General features: G+C 37.4%; 1 protein-coding gene across 5 annotated transcripts in view; it reads left to right on the plus strand.

The window, feature by feature from the left end:
* ADAMTSL1 (ADAMTS like 1) overlaps positions 1-23,330 on the plus strand; it is an 859,402-nt gene that overhangs the window by 560,098 nt on the left and 275,974 nt on the right. For 4 of the 5 annotated variants that reach the window (XM_036888135.2, XM_036888127.2, XM_057498726.1 and 1 more), the window contains one exon: positions 21,147-21,383. In XM_036888135.2, the coding sequence (XP_036744030.2) occupies positions 21,147-21,383 (237 nt within the window). Of the gene's footprint in view, positions 1-21,146; positions 21,384-23,330 lie in introns of those variants that run through there. The other variant, XM_057498727.1, reaches the window with a different exon arrangement.

The raw sequence follows: 23,330 nt of genomic DNA on the forward strand, positions 1-23,330 counted from the left end.
ATGAGATACAAAAAGCTGATACCACAGGCTTTTTGGCTACATGACTGGAAGCAAGCACAAATTAGCAGCTCAACTCCTATGGCATAAGCAAAGCTAAACTTATGTTCACAGGAGATCGGGCACCTATGCCTGGGAAAGAACTCCATGTCAGCAGCTCAGATAGGGCTCCCTGTGTAGAGAGAAGCCAAAGTTTTGTTGTGCTTTGTTTTAAAGTAATGCCCTTTTGTCTAGAAGAGAGCTGTATCTGAAACTGTGAGCCTGGGGTGGCTGGTGGACAAAGACAGCATATCATGAATTGAAACCACCAAACTACACTTTATCTTTGTAATGGGACTTGCATTTTCCTCATTATGGATTAAAACCCAAAATTCCCATTTAGTAATCTGATTCAGAACTGGGAGGTGTGTGAAACACGTGGAGATAATCAGAAAAACTACTAGAACAGACAAGAATAAAGAGTAAAAAGGAAAAGAACAATCTTTCCATTCAAAATAAGCCTACAGACTAAAGTTACCAAGAAAATCAATGAAATTACCAAGAAATATACCAAAAAAGTCAGCAACATTAACATTCACTCTAGATAAAATTGAGTGAAACAGTTTGACAAGGAGTTTAAAACTGACACATTCAATCCTCATTATTCTTGATTTTCAATAATTTTAAAATCACCAAATTTCTAAAATTTTTCCTGAGTCATTTGCAGACATGTGCAGAGTGGCAAATATTTCCATTCCTTGTGAGCACATTCCCAGCTGAGTTGGAACAAGGCAACACTCTGCCTTCTTGTTTCAGCCCTTGTGCTATAAACAAGTGTCCTTTTCACAATATTTTTAGCACAAGTTTTTCACATTTTCATGCCACTTTTGGTGATTTTACTGTTTCAAATGACCCCAAAGCATAGTGCTGAAGGGCTGTCTAGTGTTTCTAGGCACAAGAAGGCTGTGGTGTGCCTTGGAGAGAAATGGTATTTTAGAGAAGCTTTGTTCGGGTGTGAGTTACAGTGCTCTTGTTTTCATTAATTAATTCTATGTGAATCAGTCAACAAACATACATTAAGTGAGGTGTTTTTCAATAGAAGCACATATAAAACAAGGTTGTGTGTTGGTCAGTTGGCCAAAACATGACCAGAGACTCATTAATACTGAATTTCCCTAAGGAGCTATGGTAGTATTTGCTAATTCAGTGTTTATGGTGAGTCTTGGAAAATAACTACTGTGAATAATGAGAATTGATTATATGAGTAACAGAAACACATTGAGAAAAAATAAATATTAAAAATAAACAGTAGGGAGGGTAGATTAAAGATGGTGGAATGAGAGGTGGGACAGAATTTTCCTCTTAAAACCACATGTAATATGAAAATATAATTAATACAACTAATCCTGAAAGAGCAACAGGAAAGAGAACTGTGCCAAACTGCATACACCTGGAGAAAAGAATAAACCTCACAGAACAGGGTAACATACCAAAGCTGTGCCCAGGCAGGACCCAAACCCTTCCCCCATCCCAGCTCACCAGCGGGAAGAAGAGAAACAGAGTGGGGAGGGAGTGGAAGCCTGGGACTGCTGAATATCTAACTCTGGAGATCTGCTCTGGGAGCACAAGCCTACATTTCATGGTGCCTGCATGGTATTTTTGTGATCAGGGGGTTGGAAAGCTAAGACAGGCAGAATTCCTGGAGATACTGAGATTCTACCACTTGTGGAAAGCAGGGACCCATATCTGGCTGCTCTGGGACAAAAGAAAGGCAGGCAGTCTGAGAGACTTCCTAACAGCAAGAGGGCTGCTAAAGGGGCAAGGATTGCACAGACCTTACTGCACAGGACAAAGGACAGGTAGACAAAATTATCTGGGTGCACTCTGCCCAGCAGGTTGGGAGCTTTCATGATCTTCAGGTGCTCCAGCTCCCTGGCTGACTACACAGCTCCAAGGACCCCTCCGTGATACACAGCCTACTGCACCTTTCTCCCGGCCAGCCCCACCTGGCTTGCAAACCGGCAAACCCTACTCTGGCATTAGACCAGCCGAAGGGAAGACCTGTCTACAGTAACTACAAATGCAAAGCATAGAGGCTTATACCTGTGTGCTCAGCACACTGGTTCAGGCAGTAGAGACAGACATAGCAGCTGGGAAGCAGGAAACAGCTCTTTCCTCCTCCCAGCACCAATACTACTCCCCTGTCATTCCCCGACACCGCTTCAGGGGCTGAGCAGCTCCAGAGAGTATAGCATCTGGGCACTAGAGTGAGCCATATACAAATATGAAATGTCAAAGGAACCTGGTTCAAAGTAAAATTATGAATACAACTCCTGGGAAAGATCTAAATAACATCAACCTCGTGAATCTTCCTGAAAGAGATTTCAAAATAAAAATCATTAACATGCTCATGGAGGTACAGAAAAATATTTAAGAACTCAGGAATGAATTCCAGTCAGAAATCCAATCATTGAAGAGCACAATGGAGGGTATTAAAAGCAGATTAGAAACAGTGGAGGAGACAATAAATGAAATAGAAACTGGAGAAGAATACAAAGAAGCTGAGGCACAGAAAGAAAAAAGGATCTCTAACAATGAAAGAATATTGAGAGAACTGTGTGACCAATCCAAATGTAACAATATTTGCATTATAAGGGTACCAGAAGAAGAAGAGAGAGAGAAAAAGGGATAGAAAGTGTCTTTGAGGAGGTAATTGCTGAAAACTTCCCCAATCTGGGGAAGGAGATAGTCTCTCAGGCCATGGAGGTGCACAGATCTCCCAATACAAGGGACCCAAGGAAGACAACACCAAGACATATAGTAATTAAAATGGCAATGATCAAGGATGATAACAGACTACTAAAAGCAGCCAGAGAGAGAAATAAGATCACATACAAAGGGAAGCCCATCAGGCTATCATGATACTTTTCAGCAGAAACCTTACAGCCCAGAAGGGAATGGAATGATTTATTTAATGCAATGAAGTAGAAGGGCCTCCAACCAAGATCACTTTATCTGGCAAGATTATCATTTAAATTTATGGAGAGATTAAACAATTTCCAGAGAAGCAAAGACTTAGAGAATTTACCTCCCACAAACTGTCTCTACAGTGTATTTTTGAGGGACTACTGTAGATGGAAGTGTTCCTAAGGTTTACTACCTGTCACAAGAGAAAATAAAACCACAATAAAGAAAGCAGAACAGCTAATTGCTAAGCAAATGCAAGACTAACTGTCCCTAAAGTCAATCAAGGGACAGACAAAGAGTACAGAGTATGATACCTAATATATAAAGAATGGAAGAAGAAGAAAAAGGAGAAAAAATACCTTTAGATTGTGTTTGTAATAGCATATTAAGTGAGTTAAGTTAGACTCTTAGATAGTAAGGAAGTTAACCTTGAACCTTTGGTAACCATGAATCTAAAGCCTGCAATAGCAATATATACATACCTATCGATAATCACCCTAAATGTAAATGGACTGAATGCACCAATCAAAAGACATAGAGTCACTGAGTGGATGTAAAAACAAGACCCATCTACATGCTGCCTACAAGAGACTCACTTTAAACCCAAAGACATAAACAGACTAAAAGTGAATGGATGGAAAAAGATATTTCATGCAAGTATTAGGGAGAAAAGAGCAGGAGTTGCAGTACTTGAATCAGACAAAATAGAGCTCAAAACAAAGAAAGTAACAAGAGACAAAGAAGGACATTACATAATAATAAAGGGGTCAATCCCACAAGAAGATATAACTATCATAAATATTGATGCGCCCAACACAGGAGTGCCTACCTATGTGAAACAAATACTAACAGAATTAAAAGGGGAAATACAATGCAATGTATTCTTTCTAGGAGACTTCAACACTCCACTCACTCTGAGGGACAGATCAACCAGACAGAAAATAAGTAAGGAGACAGAGGCACTGTACAACACGTTAGAACAGATGGACCTAACAGACATCTACAGATCTCTACACCCAAAAGCAGCTGAATACACATTCTTCTCAAGTGCACATGGAACATTTTCAAGAATAGATCATATACTAGAGCCTTGGTAAATTAAAAAAGATTGAAATTGGACCAACCAGTTTCTCAGACCAAAAAGGTATGAAACTAGAAATAAATTACACAAAGAAAATGAAAAACCCCATAAACACATGGAGACTTCACAACATGCTCCTAAATAATCAATGGATCAATGATAAAATAAAAACAGAGATCAAGCAATATATGGAGACAAATGACAACAATAATTCAACACTGCAAAATCTGTGGGATGCAGCGAAGCCCAGGCTAAGAGGAAAGTATTTTGCAATACAGGCGTACCTCAGGAAAGAAGAACAATCCCATATGAGTAGTCTAAACTCACAATTAATGAAACTAGAAAAAGAAGAACAAACAGGAGGAGGGACATAATAAAGATTAGAGCAGAAATCAATAAAATCAAGAAGAATAAAATAATAGAATAAATGAAAGCAAGAGCTGGTTCTTCAAGAAAATAAACAGAATAGATAACCCCCTAGCCAGACTTATCAGGAAAAAAAGAGAATCTACTCACATAAACAAAATCAGAAATGAGAAAGGAAAAATCACTATGGACACCACAGAAATGCAAAGAATTATTAGAGAATACTATGAAAAATTATATGCTAACAAACTGGATAACCTAGAAGAAATGGACAACTTTCTAGAAAAATACAACTTTCTAAGACTGACCCAGAAAGAAACATAAAATCAGAACAGACCAATTATAAGCAATGAAATTGAATTGGTAATCAAAAACCTACCTAAGAACAAAACCCATGGACCACATGGTTTCACCACTGAATTTTACCAAACATTTAGTGAAGATGTAATTCCCATCCTCCTTAAAGTTTTCCAAAGAGTAGAAGAAGAGGGAACACTCCCAAACTCATTCTATGAGGCCACCATCAATCTAATACCAAAACCAGGCAAAAACACCACAGAAAAAGAAAATTACAGACCAATATCCCTGATGACCACAGATGCAAAAATACTCAACAAAATATTAGCAAACCAAATTCAAACATTTATCAAAAAGATCATCCATCATGATCAAATGGGATTCATCCCAGGGATGCAAGGATGGTACAACATTCAAAAAAATCCATCAACATCATCCACTACATCAGCAAAAAGTTGGACAAAAACCACATGATCATCTCCATAGATGCTGAAAAACCATTTGACAAAATTCAACATCCATTCATGATAAAAACTCTCAACAAAATGGGTATAGAGGGTAAGTACCTCAACATAATAAAGGCCATATATGACAAACCCACAGCCAACATTATACTTAACAGCGAGAAGCTGAAAGCTTTTCCTTTAAGATCGGGAACAAGACAAGGAAGCCCACTCTCCCCACTTTTATTCAACATAGTTCTGGAGGTCCAAGCCATGGCAATCAGACAACACAAAGAAATAAAAGGCATCCAGATTGGCAAGGAAGAAGTCAGTCTCTGTTTGCAGATGACATGATATTGTACAAAAAAAAAACCCCTAAAGACTCCACTCCAAAACTACTACATCTAATATCTGAATTCAGCAAAGGTGCAGGGTACAAAATTAATATGCAGAAATCTGTGGCATTCCTATACACTAACAATGAACTAGCAGAAAGAGAAATCAGGAAAACAATTCCATTCACAGTTGCATCAAAAAGAATAAAATATATAGGAATAAACCTAGGAAGTGAAAGGCCTATACTCTGAAAACATCAAGACACTCATGAGAGAAATTAAAGAAGGTACCAATAAATGGAAACACATCCCATACTCATGGATAGGAAGAATTAATATTGTCAAAATGGTCCTCCTGCCTAAAACAATCTACAGAATCAATGCAATTCCTATCAAAATACCAACAGCATTCTTCAACAAACTAAAGAAAATCATTCTAAAATTCACATGGACCCACAAAAGACCCTGAATAGCCAAAGCAATCCTGAGAAGGAAGAATAAAGGTGGAGGGATTATGCTCCTCAACTTCAAGCTCTTCCACAAAACCACAGTAATCAGGACAATTTGGTACTGGCAGAAGAACAGACCCATAGACCAATGGAACAGACTAGAGAGCCCTGACATAAACCCAACCATACATGGTTAAGTAATATATGATGAAGGAGCCATGAACATACAGTGGGGAAATGACAGCCTCTTCAACAGCTGGTGTTGGCAAAACTGGACAACTACATGCAAGAGAATGAAACTGGATTATTGTCTAAGCCCATACACAAAAGTAAACTCAAAATGGATCAAAGACTTGAATGTAAGTCATGAAACCATAAAACTCTTAGAAAAAACATAGGCAAAAGTCTCTTGGACATAAACATGAGTAACTTCTTCATGAACATATCTCCCTGGGCAAGGGAAACAAAAGTAAAAATGAACAAGTGGGACTATATCAAACCAAAAATCTTCTGTACAGCAAAGGACACCATCAGTAGAACAAAAAGACATCCTACAGTATGGGAGAATATATTCATAAATGACATATCCGATAAGGGGCTGACATCCAAAATATATAAAGAGCTCATGCACCTCAACAAACAAAAAGCAAATAATCCAATTAAAAAATGGGCAGAGGATCTGAACAGGCACTTCTCCAAAGAAGAAATTCAGATGGGCAACAGGCTCATGAAAAGATGCTCTACATCACCAGTCATCAGAGAAATGCAAATTAAAATCACAATGACATATCAGCTCACACCAGTTAGGATAGCCAGCATCAAAAAGACTAAGAACAGCAAATGTTGGCAAGGTTGTGGAGAAAGGGAAACCCTCGTACACTGCTGGTGGGAATGTAAATTAGTTCAACCATTGTGGAAAGCAGTATGGAGGTTTCTCAAAAAACTAAAAATAGAAATACTATTTGACCCAGGAATTCCACTCCTAGGAATTTACCCTAAGAATGCAGGAGCCCAGTTTGAAAAAGACATATGCACCCCTATGTTTACCGCAGCACTATTTACAATAGCCAAGAAATGGAAGCAACCTAAGTGTCCATCAGTAGATGAATGGATAAAGAAGATGTTGTACATATACACAGTGTAATGGTATTCAGCCATAAGAAGAGAACAAATCCTACCATTTGCAACAACATGGATGGAGCTAAGAGGGTATTATACTCAGTGAAATAAGTCAGGTGGAGAAAGACAAATACCAAGCAATTTCACTCATTTGGAGCATAAGAACAAAGAAAAAACTGAAGGAACAAAACAGCAGAAGACTCACAGAACCCAAGAATGGACTAACAGTTACCAAAGGGAAAGGGACTGAGGAAAATGGGTGGGAAGGGAGGGATAAGGGGGAAAAAGGGGTATTATGATTAGCACACATAATGTAGCAGGGGACGGATACAGGGAAGGCAGTATATACAGAGAAGACAAGTAGTGTTTCTATAGCATCTTACTACACTGATGAAGAGTGACTGTAATGGGGTATGTGTTGGGGACTTGATAATAGGGGGAGTCTAGTAACCCTAATATTGCTCATTTAAGTGTACATTAATAATATTTTTAAAAAGTTAAATAAAACAGTAAATGAGGGGGAAAAGCTGGACAGAAGTGAAGTAATAGATGGATAAAGAAAAGCAACTATTAGAAATTTACAATAAAAGAACATAGTAACTAAAATAAAAATCTCATTAGATAAGACAAATTGTCGACTGGGCACACAGAATTAGTGACTTTGAAGATCACAGTTCACAGTTAGAAATTTACCCAAATACAGCTCAAATTCCACAGATACATATGAAAAAGCCCATAAGGGACATAGAGAGTGGATAAAAGGTTCGCTCTCCACATGCATGTAATAGGAGTTTCCAAAGAAGAGAAAGAGAGGAATGACTTTTAGAATATTCCAGAAAGGAAAACAGATTTGAGTCTTTATACTAGAATTACAATGTGTCAAGAGAGTTTACTACCCAGAGACTTTCACTAAAATAATTATTACAAGATATATTTCAGAAAGAAAAAGGTGGACCCTAGGAAAGGCAGGCATGTAAGGAAGTGATGAGCCCAAAAGCATGTGAGAACGTGGTTGTATGTTATGTTGCTGCCCTTCACTAATGTCGCTGGTTCTCTTCCTAATGAGCACGTGGAAGTATTGAGTGTTAGGCAAGACCATATGACTACTTTGAGTTGAAATGATGTATATTATGTTCAGGGGGAAGCAACGAAGGGTCCATTTCAATGGTCTCCATGCTCTCTTTTCCATGCCTTTGTAGTAGTGACCAAGGAGACCATGTGTTCCTAAACCTTGCTTCTCAAAGGGTGCTTCGGGTACCAGCAGCGTCACCTAGACTCAGGTGAGAACTGGAGAATCTCAGGTTCCATTCCAGGCTTGCAGAATCAGAATCATCATTTTAACAAGATCGTCAGAGGCCTCTCAACTGTACATTAAAGTTTGAGAGGCACTGTTCTATCAGATAGTACATCCTCTCTCAGTCTGGGTCACTGAGCCACCCCACATTTTAAATGTGTTTTTCAAATCTCTTACTTCTTCAATGATTTTTTTTAACCTGCTTGAGAGAGGATATTTTAAGTGTTCTGTTTTACTGGTTAATTTTCTAATTTCACTTTGTGGTGTGTTTGGACTACTTTGAACCTGTCTCATTGGATAGATACATATTTTAATCTATATAGATAGATACATATCTGTAGATATATATAATTTTATCTGCCTGGGGAATTTAAGCTTTCTTCATAATGTAGTGACCATCTTTATCAATAGTAATGCTTTTGCCTTAAAATCTGTTTTGTCTGATACTAATATAGCTAATCCACCCTTCGTTTGGTTAGATTTGCCTCATATATCTTTTTCCATTCTTTTACTTTCAACATTTCTCTATGCTTAAGTTTGTGAATATCCAGAGTAAACATTTTTAATTGCAATCTGATTGTTTTTGTTTTCTTTAATCTATTTTTTCCTCACTATGATTCTGATAAAATTGGAATTGTTCCTACCATCTTTTGCAATCTCTGTTTGTCCTGCTTTTCCAGTATTTTTTCCTTTCCCCTGCGTTCTTTGAATTATTGAGACTCTTTTATCATTATTTTTTACATCTTCTCCTCTACTGGTTTTACAGTTATGCACCTATTTCTATTCTTTTAGTGGCTACTCTACTTTTTAATATGCATACTTAAAACTAAAGTTTAGTAGTAGCTATATGTGCATATCAAACAATTCAAGCCTCATAGAACATTTTAACTCTAATTACCATCTTTCAATTTATGTGCTTTAGTTATCATTTTAGCCCTATTCTTATTAATCCCACAGATTAGATACTTTACATAGTCAATGTTTATTTAGATTTACTTGGAAATATTCTATTTTGTTTGTTTGCTGTTCTTTCTTAGATCATAGATCTTCAAGTCTCTTTTATTTCTGCCTGGAATACATTCAACAGAAGTTTTTTTAGTGAGGGTTCAATGGAAATAAGTGCTCTTGTTTTTGTTGTTGTTTCCATAAAATATCTGTATTTAGTTCTCTTGAAAGTTAACTTTACTGTGAAAATAATTATAGGTTAACAGTAATCTTCTCTCTACACTTTGAAGATTGTCCGCTGACTTCTAATTTCCACTCTAAGTGCTCTTCCATTGTCTTTTCTCTCTTAGTTCTTTTATGATTTTATCTATCATTGGCATTCTGCAGTTAGCTATGGTCTGTGTAGGAACAGATCACTTATTTTTACTGTTTGATTTTCATTTGACTTTCTGGTTCTGGGATTTTTATTTTAATTATTTTGGAAATGTTTCAAAAAATTATTTTCTCTGTATCATCCAGATTTTTGAACAACAGTTCATGTTTTCTATATCTGTGTCTCTGTGCTACACTTTATATTATTTCTTCAACTCTTCATTTAGTACTGTGTCTTCCTTACTGTGTCTAAAATTATTTTTAATCTACCTAATGAGTTTCTGAAGACACATATTTTTCATTTGCCTGTTCAATTTGGTTCTTTTAAAAATACACATGATCATGCTTGTCTTTTGGTTACAATTTCAACATCCTTTTTAAAAATATCCTTAAGCACGTTAAGTTTTATGTTGTATTCTGTGTCTAATAATTTAACTACATGAATTCTCTGTATTTTCTTAATTCAATCCTTAACAGACACTCTGTGCCAGACTCATATTGGTCCCTAAGTAAACCAAGAATGCAATACAGTGTGCTAAGTCGAGGGATGGAGGTATGTCCAGTGCTGTAGCACCCAGAGGGAGTGGGCTCACACGAGCCGAGGATAGGGAGCTGTCAGAGATGACCAGGAAATGATACTTAAGCTCTAAGGAGTTGGCCAGGTGAGTAAGGGGAGACTATATTGGATAATGTCAGCCAGAGGAACACAGCATCGAGAGAATGGCAAATGTTCTGATTAAAGTGTGGGGTGGACAGGGACAAAGGAGGAGAACTAAGGCTATGGAACAGCAAAGCTAAGTCAGCTCCCGCAGAAATTTGCTTAGGTATTTGTTGCACTGCCACACCATATAGAACAGAGTAAAAAGACTGAGAGGGTTCTAAATAATACTGATGACTCACAGGATGGGAAGCATTTCTGGCAACCCTTTACCTTCACTACCTTGTCCAGCTTCAGTCTTAAAGGAAAACAAAATAGGAAGAGGGGTTGCCTCTGTCCAAAAATTATCCCCCAATTTTAGCTGCCATTCTTCCTGTAATCCTATCTGTAGAATAAAAGTTTGACTCGTCACTTCAATGCCTATCTTCCCTCTTTAACTGTAAGCATCCTGCAGGCAGGGAGTACCTCTGACTCTCACCTCAGCCTAATCTTTGGCAAGTGCCTCTATGTTTTTTTAACATACATAATTAACAGTTGTTGGGAGCGATTAAATAGAAAACGTTATTATCTATTCAAACTTTACTCCAGATGAGCTGAATCAGTTTGTGTTCCTTTTCACTCTTACCTAGCACAGCCCACTGACAGCAATAGACATTATATAGGAAAAAGAAAGGAAAATCAACTTTGCAGCAAAGCTCTCTTCAAGATGAGGCTGGTGCTCAGAAACTTAGATTTCAAAGAACAACCTAAAAACACTGGGTTTTAGGGATCAGAAAATATATTTCTGTATTATTATTATTATTTTTTTCTTAAAATATGTCCATGGTCCAAGATCAAAAGACTAAGAAATATGAGCACATATGAACAATCTTGAGTGTTGTCATCCATTAAACTTCTAACCCAGCAAACTTGGCACATGACACTGTTTGATTAGACTCATATGTTAAGACACTCACGTAAGTCATTTTAATTAAAATTAGGTTTAAACAAGTAAATAAAGTAGTTCTAGAGGCAGCAAAGCAATTAGAAAGGCAAAACTGGATGAAACAAGCATAAGCTCGGGTTCGCCTGGAACCGTGAATGGCCCTCCCCTCTGTGGCGCTGGTAGGGTCAGTAACCCCTTACATTCGTTGAGTGCTCTCTATGTGCCAGTACTGATTCAAACATTTCACGTGTATTAACTTACTTGTGCCCCATTTTTGTCCATAGAGCCACCATATGACAGTGCCAGCCATCTTTAAGCCGGGGCAAATACTAAGACTCTAGGGACAGACTGACCCTTTTCTTTGGTTGAGAAGCTGATTCCTTTCACTGTGTTCTGAAAATAGTGCCCCGTAGACCAATTTCGGGCTGCATATTGGAAGCTAGTGAGAGAAGCATTACAGGAGCAGTGAGGGACCCGTCCCCTCTTGCAGGGGAAAGAGGAGGTTTGGGAGGTGGAAAGAGAAGGCAGAGGTATGCCTAGTGATAGTGTGTAACTTCTGGGCCCTGAGGAAACGAGAAAGGGTAAAATGAAGGAGATTTAGACAGGGAAGTGGGAAGAGATAGCAAACAATTTCTAGGTCCCTTTTGGCCAGAGTGCCTGGGGTAAAAGGAAGGGTGGACTCCTTGCTCTGGGCATCTCAGGGAAGCCTCTACTCCACCCTGCAGTAAACTATGCTTCCACCAACCTCCGGAGGGCCTCCCGCCACCAGGGCCTGCTGCCTGCATCCCCTCGAAAGGAAGCTCCCTGCTTTGCTTCTTCCTCTTGCTCACTGCTCTGTTCTGGTTCTGCGGCCATCAGATTTTTCTGAGATGATTACCCTTTAAGCTAGTCTCCTGGTGGTCCCATGAGTATCCTCAAATAAACAGGCAGGAGTTCTGACATTTGGTAAAGGATGGTCACCCATAATTCAACATCCAGAAACCTGAGGATGCTTCTTTAACAGAATCCATTCATATAGTATTAACCATGAACTTGGATGTCCAGAGTAGGAATTCTGATCTAGAAATTAGAAAGAGACTATGGAAGGAAGAAGGAAAGCATCTCAATCGTTGTACCCATAGAGCCCTATCCCATTCCCCTCATTCCAAAGTCTATAAGGACAGACCCAGCTAATCTTCACTGGGACCATGGACAGTCTGAGAACACCTTGTTTCATCTCTTTGGAAAGTGTGACACAAGAGAGAGAGCGCCTCCTGTCTCTTGCCAGGATTTAGTGGTCTGGGTTAGAGTCTCCCATCCAGAGAGGACCCTGGAAGAGAGGAGACTCTATCCCGTTCCAGTGATTGGAAAATAGATACCTTTTTCCTTCACCCACAGACCTGAAGCTTTCCCCAACCAGGAAGGCCTCCACTCCTAGTATCGTACTTCAGCGTACTGGCTAGTCATTCAGATAAAAGCGTGACCTCAGCTTTGCAGGAGCTGACCAACGTGAACCTTGTGCTATGTGCTCAAAAATCTTACCTAAAGAATTCCCAGAGGTATTGTAAGCCATTCCTGGTGCTGTATTACAAGCCTGGAGAAAGGAGCATTGGTTACAGACAGTGCCAGGAAAACAGCTGAAAGCCAAATGGAGTTGACTTCAGGTGGTTTGCTATAGACCGGGAGGGGGACAAGGTGAAGAGAGGGTGGTGGGTCTCCTTTGAATTGTTTCACCTGCTATTTATCTTTGAATTGCTCTAGACAGTATCTTTTTGCATTTTTCTTTTGTGACTAGCATAAGCCCTCCGTGCTCCAGTAAACAACTTCAGGCTCTGTATTTGCTCCTTTGTACCAAGCTTTATTACCCTTTCCTCCTTATAAATAGAACCATAATGAAATTGTTACGCAACAGGCCCAACGCATAGTAACAGTTTAAGTATTTACGTGCTAAAATGTTTCCCTTATACTAGCCCTTCCTTTAATCTGACTCCCTACCACAAATATTCTGGTAAATACGGTCTGGAACAACAACAACAAAAAACACCTGTGTAATTGTATACTTATGAAATTAAATTGTATGCCATGTCCAAAAAAGTTTACAAATTACCACTTCAGATATACTAATTTGGAGGAGGGGAGGGAGGAACATTTTTTTAGACTGTAATAAAAAGTAGTAAAAAGGCAGAAATGCTGATTTAAGAAAAGATACTGCTAAATTGGAGCTAATTCAAAGAAAGGGACTAAAAATAATAAAATGCCTCAAGGAATGAATATTTTCAAAATTGAGAGAATTTAAGAGTCTAACATGACAAACTACAACCAGTCCTACAAATACCTCTGAGGATTGGATTCCAAAAGTCTGCATTGTTCAAAGGAGAAAAAATAAAAGCACTGAAATAAAAGCTACCCAAAGGGGGGAAAAATGAACTTTTAAAACTAAGTGTTTCAATGTTTTTACTTAGATAAGCTCTTAGATGCCTGGAGACATTAAAAGCTAGGCAGGCAAAGCATTTATTTTCAGATAACAAGCTCTAATAGAGTAAGTAGGGTGGGGCCAACAATTTATCATATCATACATTTTGAGTATTTTATGTCTGGACCTGAATAAATCCATTGGAATGAATGATGTAGAACTGTTTAATGTACCTGTAACCAGTGTTCACTTAGTAGGCACAGAGTGGGGCACACCCAAAGCCTGAACAAATTAGAGTTCTGTATTATTTTACAGGGTCACAAATCTGTAAAGATGTTATTGATTATGAACCTTATCCATAGGTGTTAAAATGGTTAATGATTAATTTTTGTGGGCACTTATTTCTCTTAAACATGTTATTTTCAGAAAGTGTTGGCAATTTGGAAGGAGAATAAAGAAAATTTGTCTATCTTTTACACCAGGGAAAAAAGCTAACAAAAACAAAGATTTTAAATATATCTTGGATGCATGAAAATATAGTATCTGAAGAAAGTCGGTTAGCATTTTCAAAAAGGAGGAAAAATGAGCCAAGGGTGGCCTTTACCTATTGCGGGTCTGGCTTTGCACTCCTCGTGATGTTTTAGAGATTTAAATATTATGCTCTTGAAATACAGTAGAATTGTCTCCATACAGACTGTCTAGACAGGGCAGGGACTATGTCTGTTTAATTTCATTTTACATAGCAGCTAGCAGTCTTTTACAAATAAATGCTTTTGATGATGGTGTTGATGTTAGTATAAGCAGGTGGCCAAAACTGGGATAAAGCTTGATAACTTAACATGAGCACTTTATAGCACATGCCTGCAACACTGAGTGTTATTAAAATTTACAAATGTCTGGCTATTTATTGAATAATAAATAATTTCAGCTCATTTTATGTTTCTTACTATTTCCCTGTTACCTCTGTTTATATGGAGGAGGAAATGTCGATCTACTAACTCAGAGAGCAGGCACGAATCCCTACTCAATTTTCCTAGTGTGTAAAATGTACAAGCATTCTTGCAAATGCATATTTAAGGAAAGAAAGAAGAAAAATTAGATATTTTATCAGTTAGAAAGCCGTCAAGATTTAGATTTCCTACAAGATTTAAGAAAACAGAATTGGAGTTTCTACAGTGAAAAACACGACCTCTGTTTCGTTTTTTTGATGCGTTAGTCGTTCATTCTTTCAACAAATATTTGAGTACCTGTATGTAACAGCAAGGCAAAGGTCCCTGTCCTCTGGGAGCTTACACTTTCGTGGGAGGTACAGAAAATTAAAAATGAGCATAATAAATAAGTAAATTACATGGTATTCTTAAATATAATTAAGTATGATTGGAAAAAAAGGAAAAGTTGAAAAGGTAAAGAGAAATACATAGTGGGAGTGGATGTTGCATTTTTGTATAAAGTAATCATGGTAGGTCTCATTAAGCAGGTGATATCTAAGCAATACCTTGAAGGAAGTAAGGTTCCTTGATGCAAAAGAAAATTCCAGACAGAGGAGATAGATAATGCATATGTCTTAAAATAAGAGTATTCCTGGAGTGTTCAAAAGGCAGCCGGGAATCCAGTGTGGCTAGAACCAAGTAAATAAAGACAGTAAGAAGTGAATGAACCAAATCTTTACCTCTATCTGAGATGAGGATTTTGACCTTTAATCTGAGTGGAGTAGGGGGCCATTGCAGAGCTGTAACAGAAACATGACACAATGTTCTTTATGCTTTAATAAGATCATTCTGGATGCTATGTTTGCCAAAGTCTCTAGGTCAGCAAGAGCAGAAGAAAAGACCAGTTAAGAGGCTGTCATGGTAATTCAGGCGGCATGATGTTCGCTTAGACTAGGTTGTGGTCAGATTCTGCATACTTTATGTAGGACCAACCTCTCCTGATGGGCTTTCTTGGGAGTTAAGGATGACTCTGATGTAGTGGTTCTCAAACCACCAAACCAGCAACATTGGAATCATTGGGAAATTTGTTAGGAATGCAGATTCTTGGTCCTACCCCCAGATCTACTGAATCAGAAACTGGAGAGTGGTGCCACAGAATTCTTGTATTTTTAATAAGCCCTTCAGGTAATTCTGTTGCAACTCAAGTTTGAGAACCACTGCCTTAAAATTTTGGATCCGAAAACAATGGAGTGCACATTGACTGAGATAGGAAGGGCCACAGAAGAAATAGATTTTTTGGGAAAGGGAAGGATCAGGGGTTCAGGGTTGGAGATGAAAAGTTCATGCTGTCTTAGACATCCAGACGGTGAGGAAGTAGTTGTATATACAAGTCTGTAGTTCAGGAGAAGGGGATCTGAGTTGGAAATAAAAACTGAAATATTGATTATGTTTCTGAGAACAAAGTGTCACATTAGATTGGATTGCATCAGTGGATATTTACTCTTTAGTGGATTCATCTTAATTTTGAATAAAAGAAGCAGAAAGCCAAGTAACAGAGAAAAACATATATGAAAGTGGCAGTCCGCCATCTACTTAAGTGTACTAAGTGATCTGAGAGCTTGAGGGAGTATATTTTCCAGAGCCTCCATCCATTTATTGTAGAGGAACCTTTTATGGTAGTCTTTTCCTATTTTACCATCAGTACACTGAGGACTCCTAGTATTTTGAGGGTAAAACTTAGAACTAATAAGATTTTCTGCAGTCACCAAGCCGCTAATAAATTTCTACATGTTTTGATCATGCAGTGACAATCCAGAATTGCTGGAGGATAGAGATGTCTTACTAAGCAATTCTAATTTTGGATTCTTGCATAGTAACTTTTATGTAGGGTGAAAGATTTAGGTCAGATTGAAGAGGAGATTAAAGATTTAGAGTAACAGTTGCAAGATAAGGAAATGCAGTGAGAAGGATAGATTTCTTCAGTTACTGCAGTTCATGTGTCACCTAAATATAATTTCCAGTGTTTTCTTGATACTATCAGGTATTAATATCAACTCTATAAATAAAGCCATAGAATCAGAATATGGAATTTACACGATGACACTCATATAATAAATTCAGTGCAACAGCAAAATTAGCAGAACAGGCCAACCAATTATGAGTATTTAAGGATGTCCCTTTTCTAGAAGGAAAAGATCTTCTTTAAAAAGAGAGAAAATGAAGAGGTAATGCTTGTCCTGACCCTGAATCTATATCCTGTATATTTTTCAAAACCATTTTAAAGGCCTGTCAGATGCTACCACCTTAGCTGCTAAGATATCATCTTTTACATTTCACCCAGTGAGCAAACTCTGGAAAGCCTGACCCTCCTTTGTCCCACAGTGTAATCTGACCCACCTGTCATCGTCAGGGGACATCTGGGATCCACCTTATCTTTCCCACTGGCTTGTTGATTAACCAGGAAGTGTTCTGAATTGGAATCATGTATGGCAGAACTCCACAGACTGTATGAATTATAATGGGAACAAATAAAAGGTCAGATACTGTATTTTAATGAAGAAAACTCTGACACTGTTAGGATTGAGTGCCTAAAAACTGGAGAAAGAAACTATTACATTTTATTAGTGGCTAAATACAGTAATTCATGGGATCATCTATTTTAAATATATTTTTTTCAGAGCAAGGAAATCCTAGCTCAGTAATCTGACAGAGAGTTGTCAATCCTCAGATATATTACAGTTAGTTGAAAATAGAAGGCCAGGGAAAGCATTAGATTGTTCTCTCTTGCTCTGTTTCTATTGATGGTGTTTCTGGAAACATATATGAGAGACTGAAAGTTTGGGGATCTTTAGTTCAAATAATCACTAGACTTTTCAGTAATTTTAATGGTCCTCATCATTACTACCTATAAGCTAAGTGCAGTGCAGAAATATGTAAATAATAATCCATTTGCTTTCTTCTTTATTTTAAATATACCAATTGATAACTCATGATTCCTACCACTAAGGTTTTATGAAAGCAGAAATCTCACTATGAATATTCAGTACATTCTACATTCCATTTACCCTAAGGGAAATGGCCTTTTATAGTCTGGACTGATGACTTGTGATATCATAAAGCAGCATCAGCATATCTGAAGCTGATATTTCAAAAGTGATGCCCAGGATAAGATGCTAAATGTTTCTCCAAAGGGCATCAGTTTCTAAATCTGACTTTTAGGTGACTCAGGAATCATAGTGGTTTCATGACTAAATTACAGCTAAAATCTAAAAGCTTTGTGCATGATGCATCTCTATACAAATAAGTTATTCTGTTGTAATTATTATTATGATACTTTTGGGATAAGAGACTATGATTACTTTGCTTGAGTTTCTACTCAGGCAGCTGGGTCATCCCAGATGCATCAGGGGTTCAGTGAGTGTCTTGAACTGTTTGAGATGTTTTGGGTTCAACAAAAGAAGCTTTTGCCAAAACCTTCTTCCCTTAATTTTTAAACGTGTATTTCAAGGGAAATTTGATTCATGTGTTTCTGATTCATTTACACTTAAATCATCAAAATGTTATTTTGTAAAAGCTATCTGATGTCCAAGAAGCTTTCTGAACCTGTTTTTTAAGTCTTCTTAAGTCCTTTTTCTTATAACAGGAAGTTGCCTTTTGCCAAGTGCAAATAAACTCAAACATTAGAAAGGTTCAAGTTCAGTTTCCAACTCTGAACTCAAGGTTTTAAGTGCATTCTCAATTTAGCAAAATATATTTTCCCAACCCCACAGAAAATATGGGCAGAAGGAAGACAGTAGTGATGAAAATGAGTAAAGGCATTTACAACCATTGCTATTCTTAGAGATATTTCTCCAGTTACGAAAGTTCATAAAACCTGTAACAGGTGATCTTGCAGCTATTAGATACAAGTAAATTGCAAACAAGAACGACTATCTGCTTGTTAATTCTCTATGTTGTGTCTAAATAGGTTCACTGTTTTTGTCATAGAAAAGAAAGCCTAAGTCTCAATATTTTAACTTCAATTTTTACTAATTTTACCTTTGATGGCTTTTGAGTCTTATTTTAGCAAAGAAGAGAAGACTGAACACATTATGAGAAGGGACTCATAAGAGACTGTGTAGGAGTTTATGTCTGCTTGAGATGATGTAACATCAATTTTAAGATGTAATTAGCACCCTTTTCTTAGAATTGCATTAAGTACAGGAAATTATCTCTGGTTCCTACCAGGAGGGCTCTTAGTTATATATTACCCTTATAACTTTGATGCAGAGGTGATTCAGACTGACCCTAGAATTCCCTTATAGCTGGTTCCCTTTATTTATAGAAAAAGGAGGTGAAAATAATTATGGTGATGGGGATTCAGGGGGACTTTCTAAACAATTTCCTCATTGTTCTGCTTTACTGAGAGTCCACTTCAGTATTTCTACTGAGTAATCAAAGGATTGACAGGTGTTATGCAATTGAAAACACTTTATTTAAACATTATTAATTAAACCATCAGTTTCTGTGGAGATTCCCATGGATTGGCCACCAGGACTATCTGAAGATCATATAAAGCTGGTTTTATTAAATTTGCTAAACAAGGGAGAGCAGTACTTTGACCATCTCTCTAAATGTTCCAAATGGAGGAATTTAGGGAAGAAAATGGGTAGCGTTGGAAGGCTGTGGTAAGCCATGGTTATTTCAGGACAGAAGCTAGGAAGTGAGGTCTAAGCAGAGACTGGTAGGATTGGTAAACTAGGCAAGTTGTGATCTTGCCTTTAGAATGTGAGTCCACAAAGAATTAATATAAATCAGTTTGTTTTTGCTCTTCAATCACATGGTCTGAAAGAAGCTGGTGTTAAAACATTGAAGTTAAGATAGTTTGTGTTGCCATCATACAATTTACCTGTTTTGAGATTCACAATGTAATTTTACAGGTTATGGTTTTATTTCTCATAGCAAATAAGTAAGTATCACAACAAAGTATAACACACTTATTGACTGGTTGACCTTTAAAAAAATTACACTGTAATCTATCATTTAAGAAATTAATAAGTAATTAATTTTAATGATACTTTTTTAAGACAGTATTCAAAATCACTTAAGCCTTGGATACCTATGTTATAGAAATTCTCATCCTTTAATATTGTTTTATTTATTTACTAAGAGTAAAATGCCTCTGAGATTTTATATTGTAGTTTAAGCTATTTTATGTTCATCCTAAATAAGGATTTACTTGTTTATACCCCATCTTGACTAGGAAGAATTTATGCTTCCCCAAATATTAGAGCCTTATATGTAAAGCTTAAGAAGAGTCAGAAATTCCATTTTATAAAATAGAGAAATTCTGTTCTCACAATGCTTATTTAAATGTAAAGAGATTTTCAGAGAAAGGGACCTTGATAACTCTCAAAAATGATCATATAGTAGTATATGTACTGCAAAAGACCATATGCAAATCCCTATTTAAGATTTAAAAATTACAATAAAAACTTCAACAGATGGATATTCTACAATCTCCCATAGTCAATCCTAATCTGAACACAGGTAGAATAACTTAGACATATTAAAAAGCCTTTTCAAGGGATCAGTGATATTTGTCTTTTTAAAGTTGAATATTATTTGCTTACACTGAAGTTTATCAGTTATTGGAGAATAGCCATTGCTAGTTACAGTTTTAATCTTTATAAAATATACATTTAATAGAGTCTTGTTTCCCACTGGTGTCTGCCAATATGCTTTAAAGTTCAAATTCAAATAATCTTTTTCTCCTCAGTGCCTTCATTAAATAATAGTAATAGCTACCATGTACAGCTTCCTTATGCCAGTTTTTAGCTGATATAAACTCATGAAATTCTCCCAATGACCTTGAGAGTTGAGTATTATGATTGCCTCTGTTCTAAACATAAGGAAACCAAGGCTCAGAGACCCACCCTTTTGCAGGCACACTCCCATCTGACGAGGAAGTCTATACCTTTCCACACGGCCATGCTGCCTTCAACTTAAGAACTTTAGGTGTAAATCCTGTTTTCTCTTTTTTGTTCCACAGGTTTAATTCTAGATACCATGCAGCCTAAGTTTTAGGAAAAAGAAAAAAAACATTCAAAGAATGCTATAAAAAGTTTTTAACGAAATTATCATAACTTTTTGTTCCAACTTACTCAAGTTTTGCCATAGCTTTTGGTATCATAACTGAAAACACTATGGCTTTGCAACTAACACTCTGACTTTATACCAAGTTCTACTTAAGTTAAAAGAGAAACAAAATGACATTAGACTGTAGTGGAAGCAGAATCCATGGATCAGTCAACATCTTTCAGAAAATATATTTCAGGGTGGTTACTTTCCCAACTAATATCATTCACACCTATCTCATATTGGCTTCTCCCCACATAACTTAAGTCAGAAAATATATTTCAAGGTGAATACTTTGAAATCTCTACTTTTCGAGAGTCAAATAATCACATGACCTCTCAGATAACACGAGAAGATCCGTCAGCAATGGCCACAATATCTGCTCTGTTTTCTAAGACCTTGACAGACCACAGAGCTGCTCCAGTTTACTGTTCGGGCTGCCCTCATAACCTATGTGTGTCCTTCCTGCTTTCTTCTCCAGGACTGCCCACCAGAAGCAGGTGATTTCCGAGCTCAGCAGTGCTCAGCCCATAATGATGTCAAGCACCACGACCAGTTTTATGAATGGCTTCCTGTGTCTAATGACCCTGAAAACCCGTGTTCACTCAAGTGCCAGGCCAAAGGGACAGCCTTGGTTGTTGAACTAGCACCTAAAGTCTTAGATGGGACTCGTTGCTACACAGAATCTTTGAATATGTGCATCAGTGGTTTATGCCAAGTAAGTAATGGCTTCTTTTCAGTCTATTTTTCCAGAGTTTTGGTGTCTATGTGTCAATAGTTTGTGTAGTCCTGCTATCCAAATCACTCACTGTTACCTTTCCTAGAGTTTATAAATGATGAAAGAATTCAAATTCCTGAATATGTCTCACTTTTATACTAGACTCTGAAATTACCTCTACCTTGTTTGTCCCTAAAGTATTTGTGTGTGTGTGTGTATAGGTGGAGACATTGATTTTCATTTACTTACAGCTTCAGACTCTTGAGTGCAATTAAGTCTACAATATCCAAGTAAATTGTAGGGGAATTTGCTGCTCTTTTAATGTAACAGTCATTTTGTTGAAAGTTCAGACAAACCATAGAGAAAAGCATGGCAGTGTCAGCTAGGTAAGATTTCAGCCAGGCAAGACTTTAAAACAGAGATAGCAAAGAAGTTTGATTTCTGGTCAATTTATCAACATCTGCTTTGAGTGGGGTGTTAGTAAGATGAGGGAAAGTTAGTCTGTTTGCCATATATTTGCCATCTTTTTTTGGAAGTCTACTCTTTGGATTAAGATGACCAGTCCTGTTTTTGGAGCCAGCAGTTGCTATACTTTCCTGTGTGCTGTCCTTGACCTATACTTTATATTGTACACAATAGACATTTTGAGAATCTTTGCCTCTCTCAGGAAGATATTGGTTAAAATTTTTCTCTCTTCAGAATCTCTAGTATCACAACTCGCAACGTAAGAATAAACATAAAATATGCTTTGATAATTTGTTATTTCCAATTCACATGTTTATCTAAAACTCAAATCTACATTCAGATCTAAAAGGAATAACTCAAGTGTGAATTGCTGCAAAAGATGTGTCTTGCAAGGGTTCATGTATATGAGAGGGAGACAGACATTCTAAACTTTTAGGAAGTCTCAAATCTGAGAGAGGGTTAGTGTGGCATGTCCAAGCCCTTCTCAGAGAGGAGGGTGGAGATGATGTATACCATATCTGAAAGTTTCTTTGTATACAAGAGATAGGAGAACTTCAGATATAAATTTGAATATGCAATCTTACTATTTTTAAGCTAAGAAAGGCCTAGGAGACTAATCAACATCCTTAAAAAACACTGTATTTGAACTTGTGGTGTTTGATGTTTACTGCTTTCTCTGGGCTTCTCAGTGGTGTTGAAATGAACTCATGGAATCTGCAAACACTTTGTCAATAATAGAGAATTCTAAAGCCAGTGGATCCAGAAAAGGGGCTTATGTTGTAGGCATGGCTAGTAAAATAATAATAAATCCTTATGTGTGTTTACTGTTTGACTAAAGCAAAACAGATCTCCATTTTGTAAATGAGAAAACTGAGGCCCAGAGAAGTTGTGTGATTTTCTTGAAGTTATGTGACCAGTCACAGCAGAAATGGGACTAAATTCCAGGTCTCCTGATATCTCAGTTCAAAGCTGTTTGAATTACATTATGCAGATAAACGAACCAAATAAAAGTCAGGCCAGCAGATTGGGTTTCGTTTGTTTGTGCTGCGTGGGGCGGTTCAGCATGGTGTCTTCTCTTCCTAGGCTAATCCTCCAGCTGGCCCCAGGCACCTTGGCAAATGAAAGGAAATCCTTTCTCAGTGGTGAGAGAATACATTTTATATACAGTGAATGTGGAGTGATAGTGCTGAACTTTTGGGTACAAGTATAAGTATGCCTCCTTAACTTAGATTCATCTAAGTGTAACTTAGATTTGGGGGCAAATGTAAGTTACAGGATATCTGAAAAGAATTATAACCGGTCTGCAGAAATTATGATCAGCTATTGCTTTTTTCTTCATTTATTTGTCTTGTTAGAGGTAACAGTGTAGTAAAGGAGGTGGAAAAGCTAAGATTGTGTTAGATACTAACAAGTAGTACAGCTGGAGAGCAAGGTACCCACCCCAGGTAAACGGGAAAAAAGAGGAGATAGTTTGGGAGAAGA

Source organism: Manis pentadactyla, chromosome 3 (genome assembly GCF_030020395.1).
Source record: "Manis pentadactyla isolate mManPen7 chromosome 3, mManPen7.hap1, whole genome shotgun sequence".
Classification (NCBI taxonomy): domain Eukaryota; kingdom Metazoa; phylum Chordata; class Mammalia; order Pholidota; family Manidae; genus Manis; species Manis pentadactyla.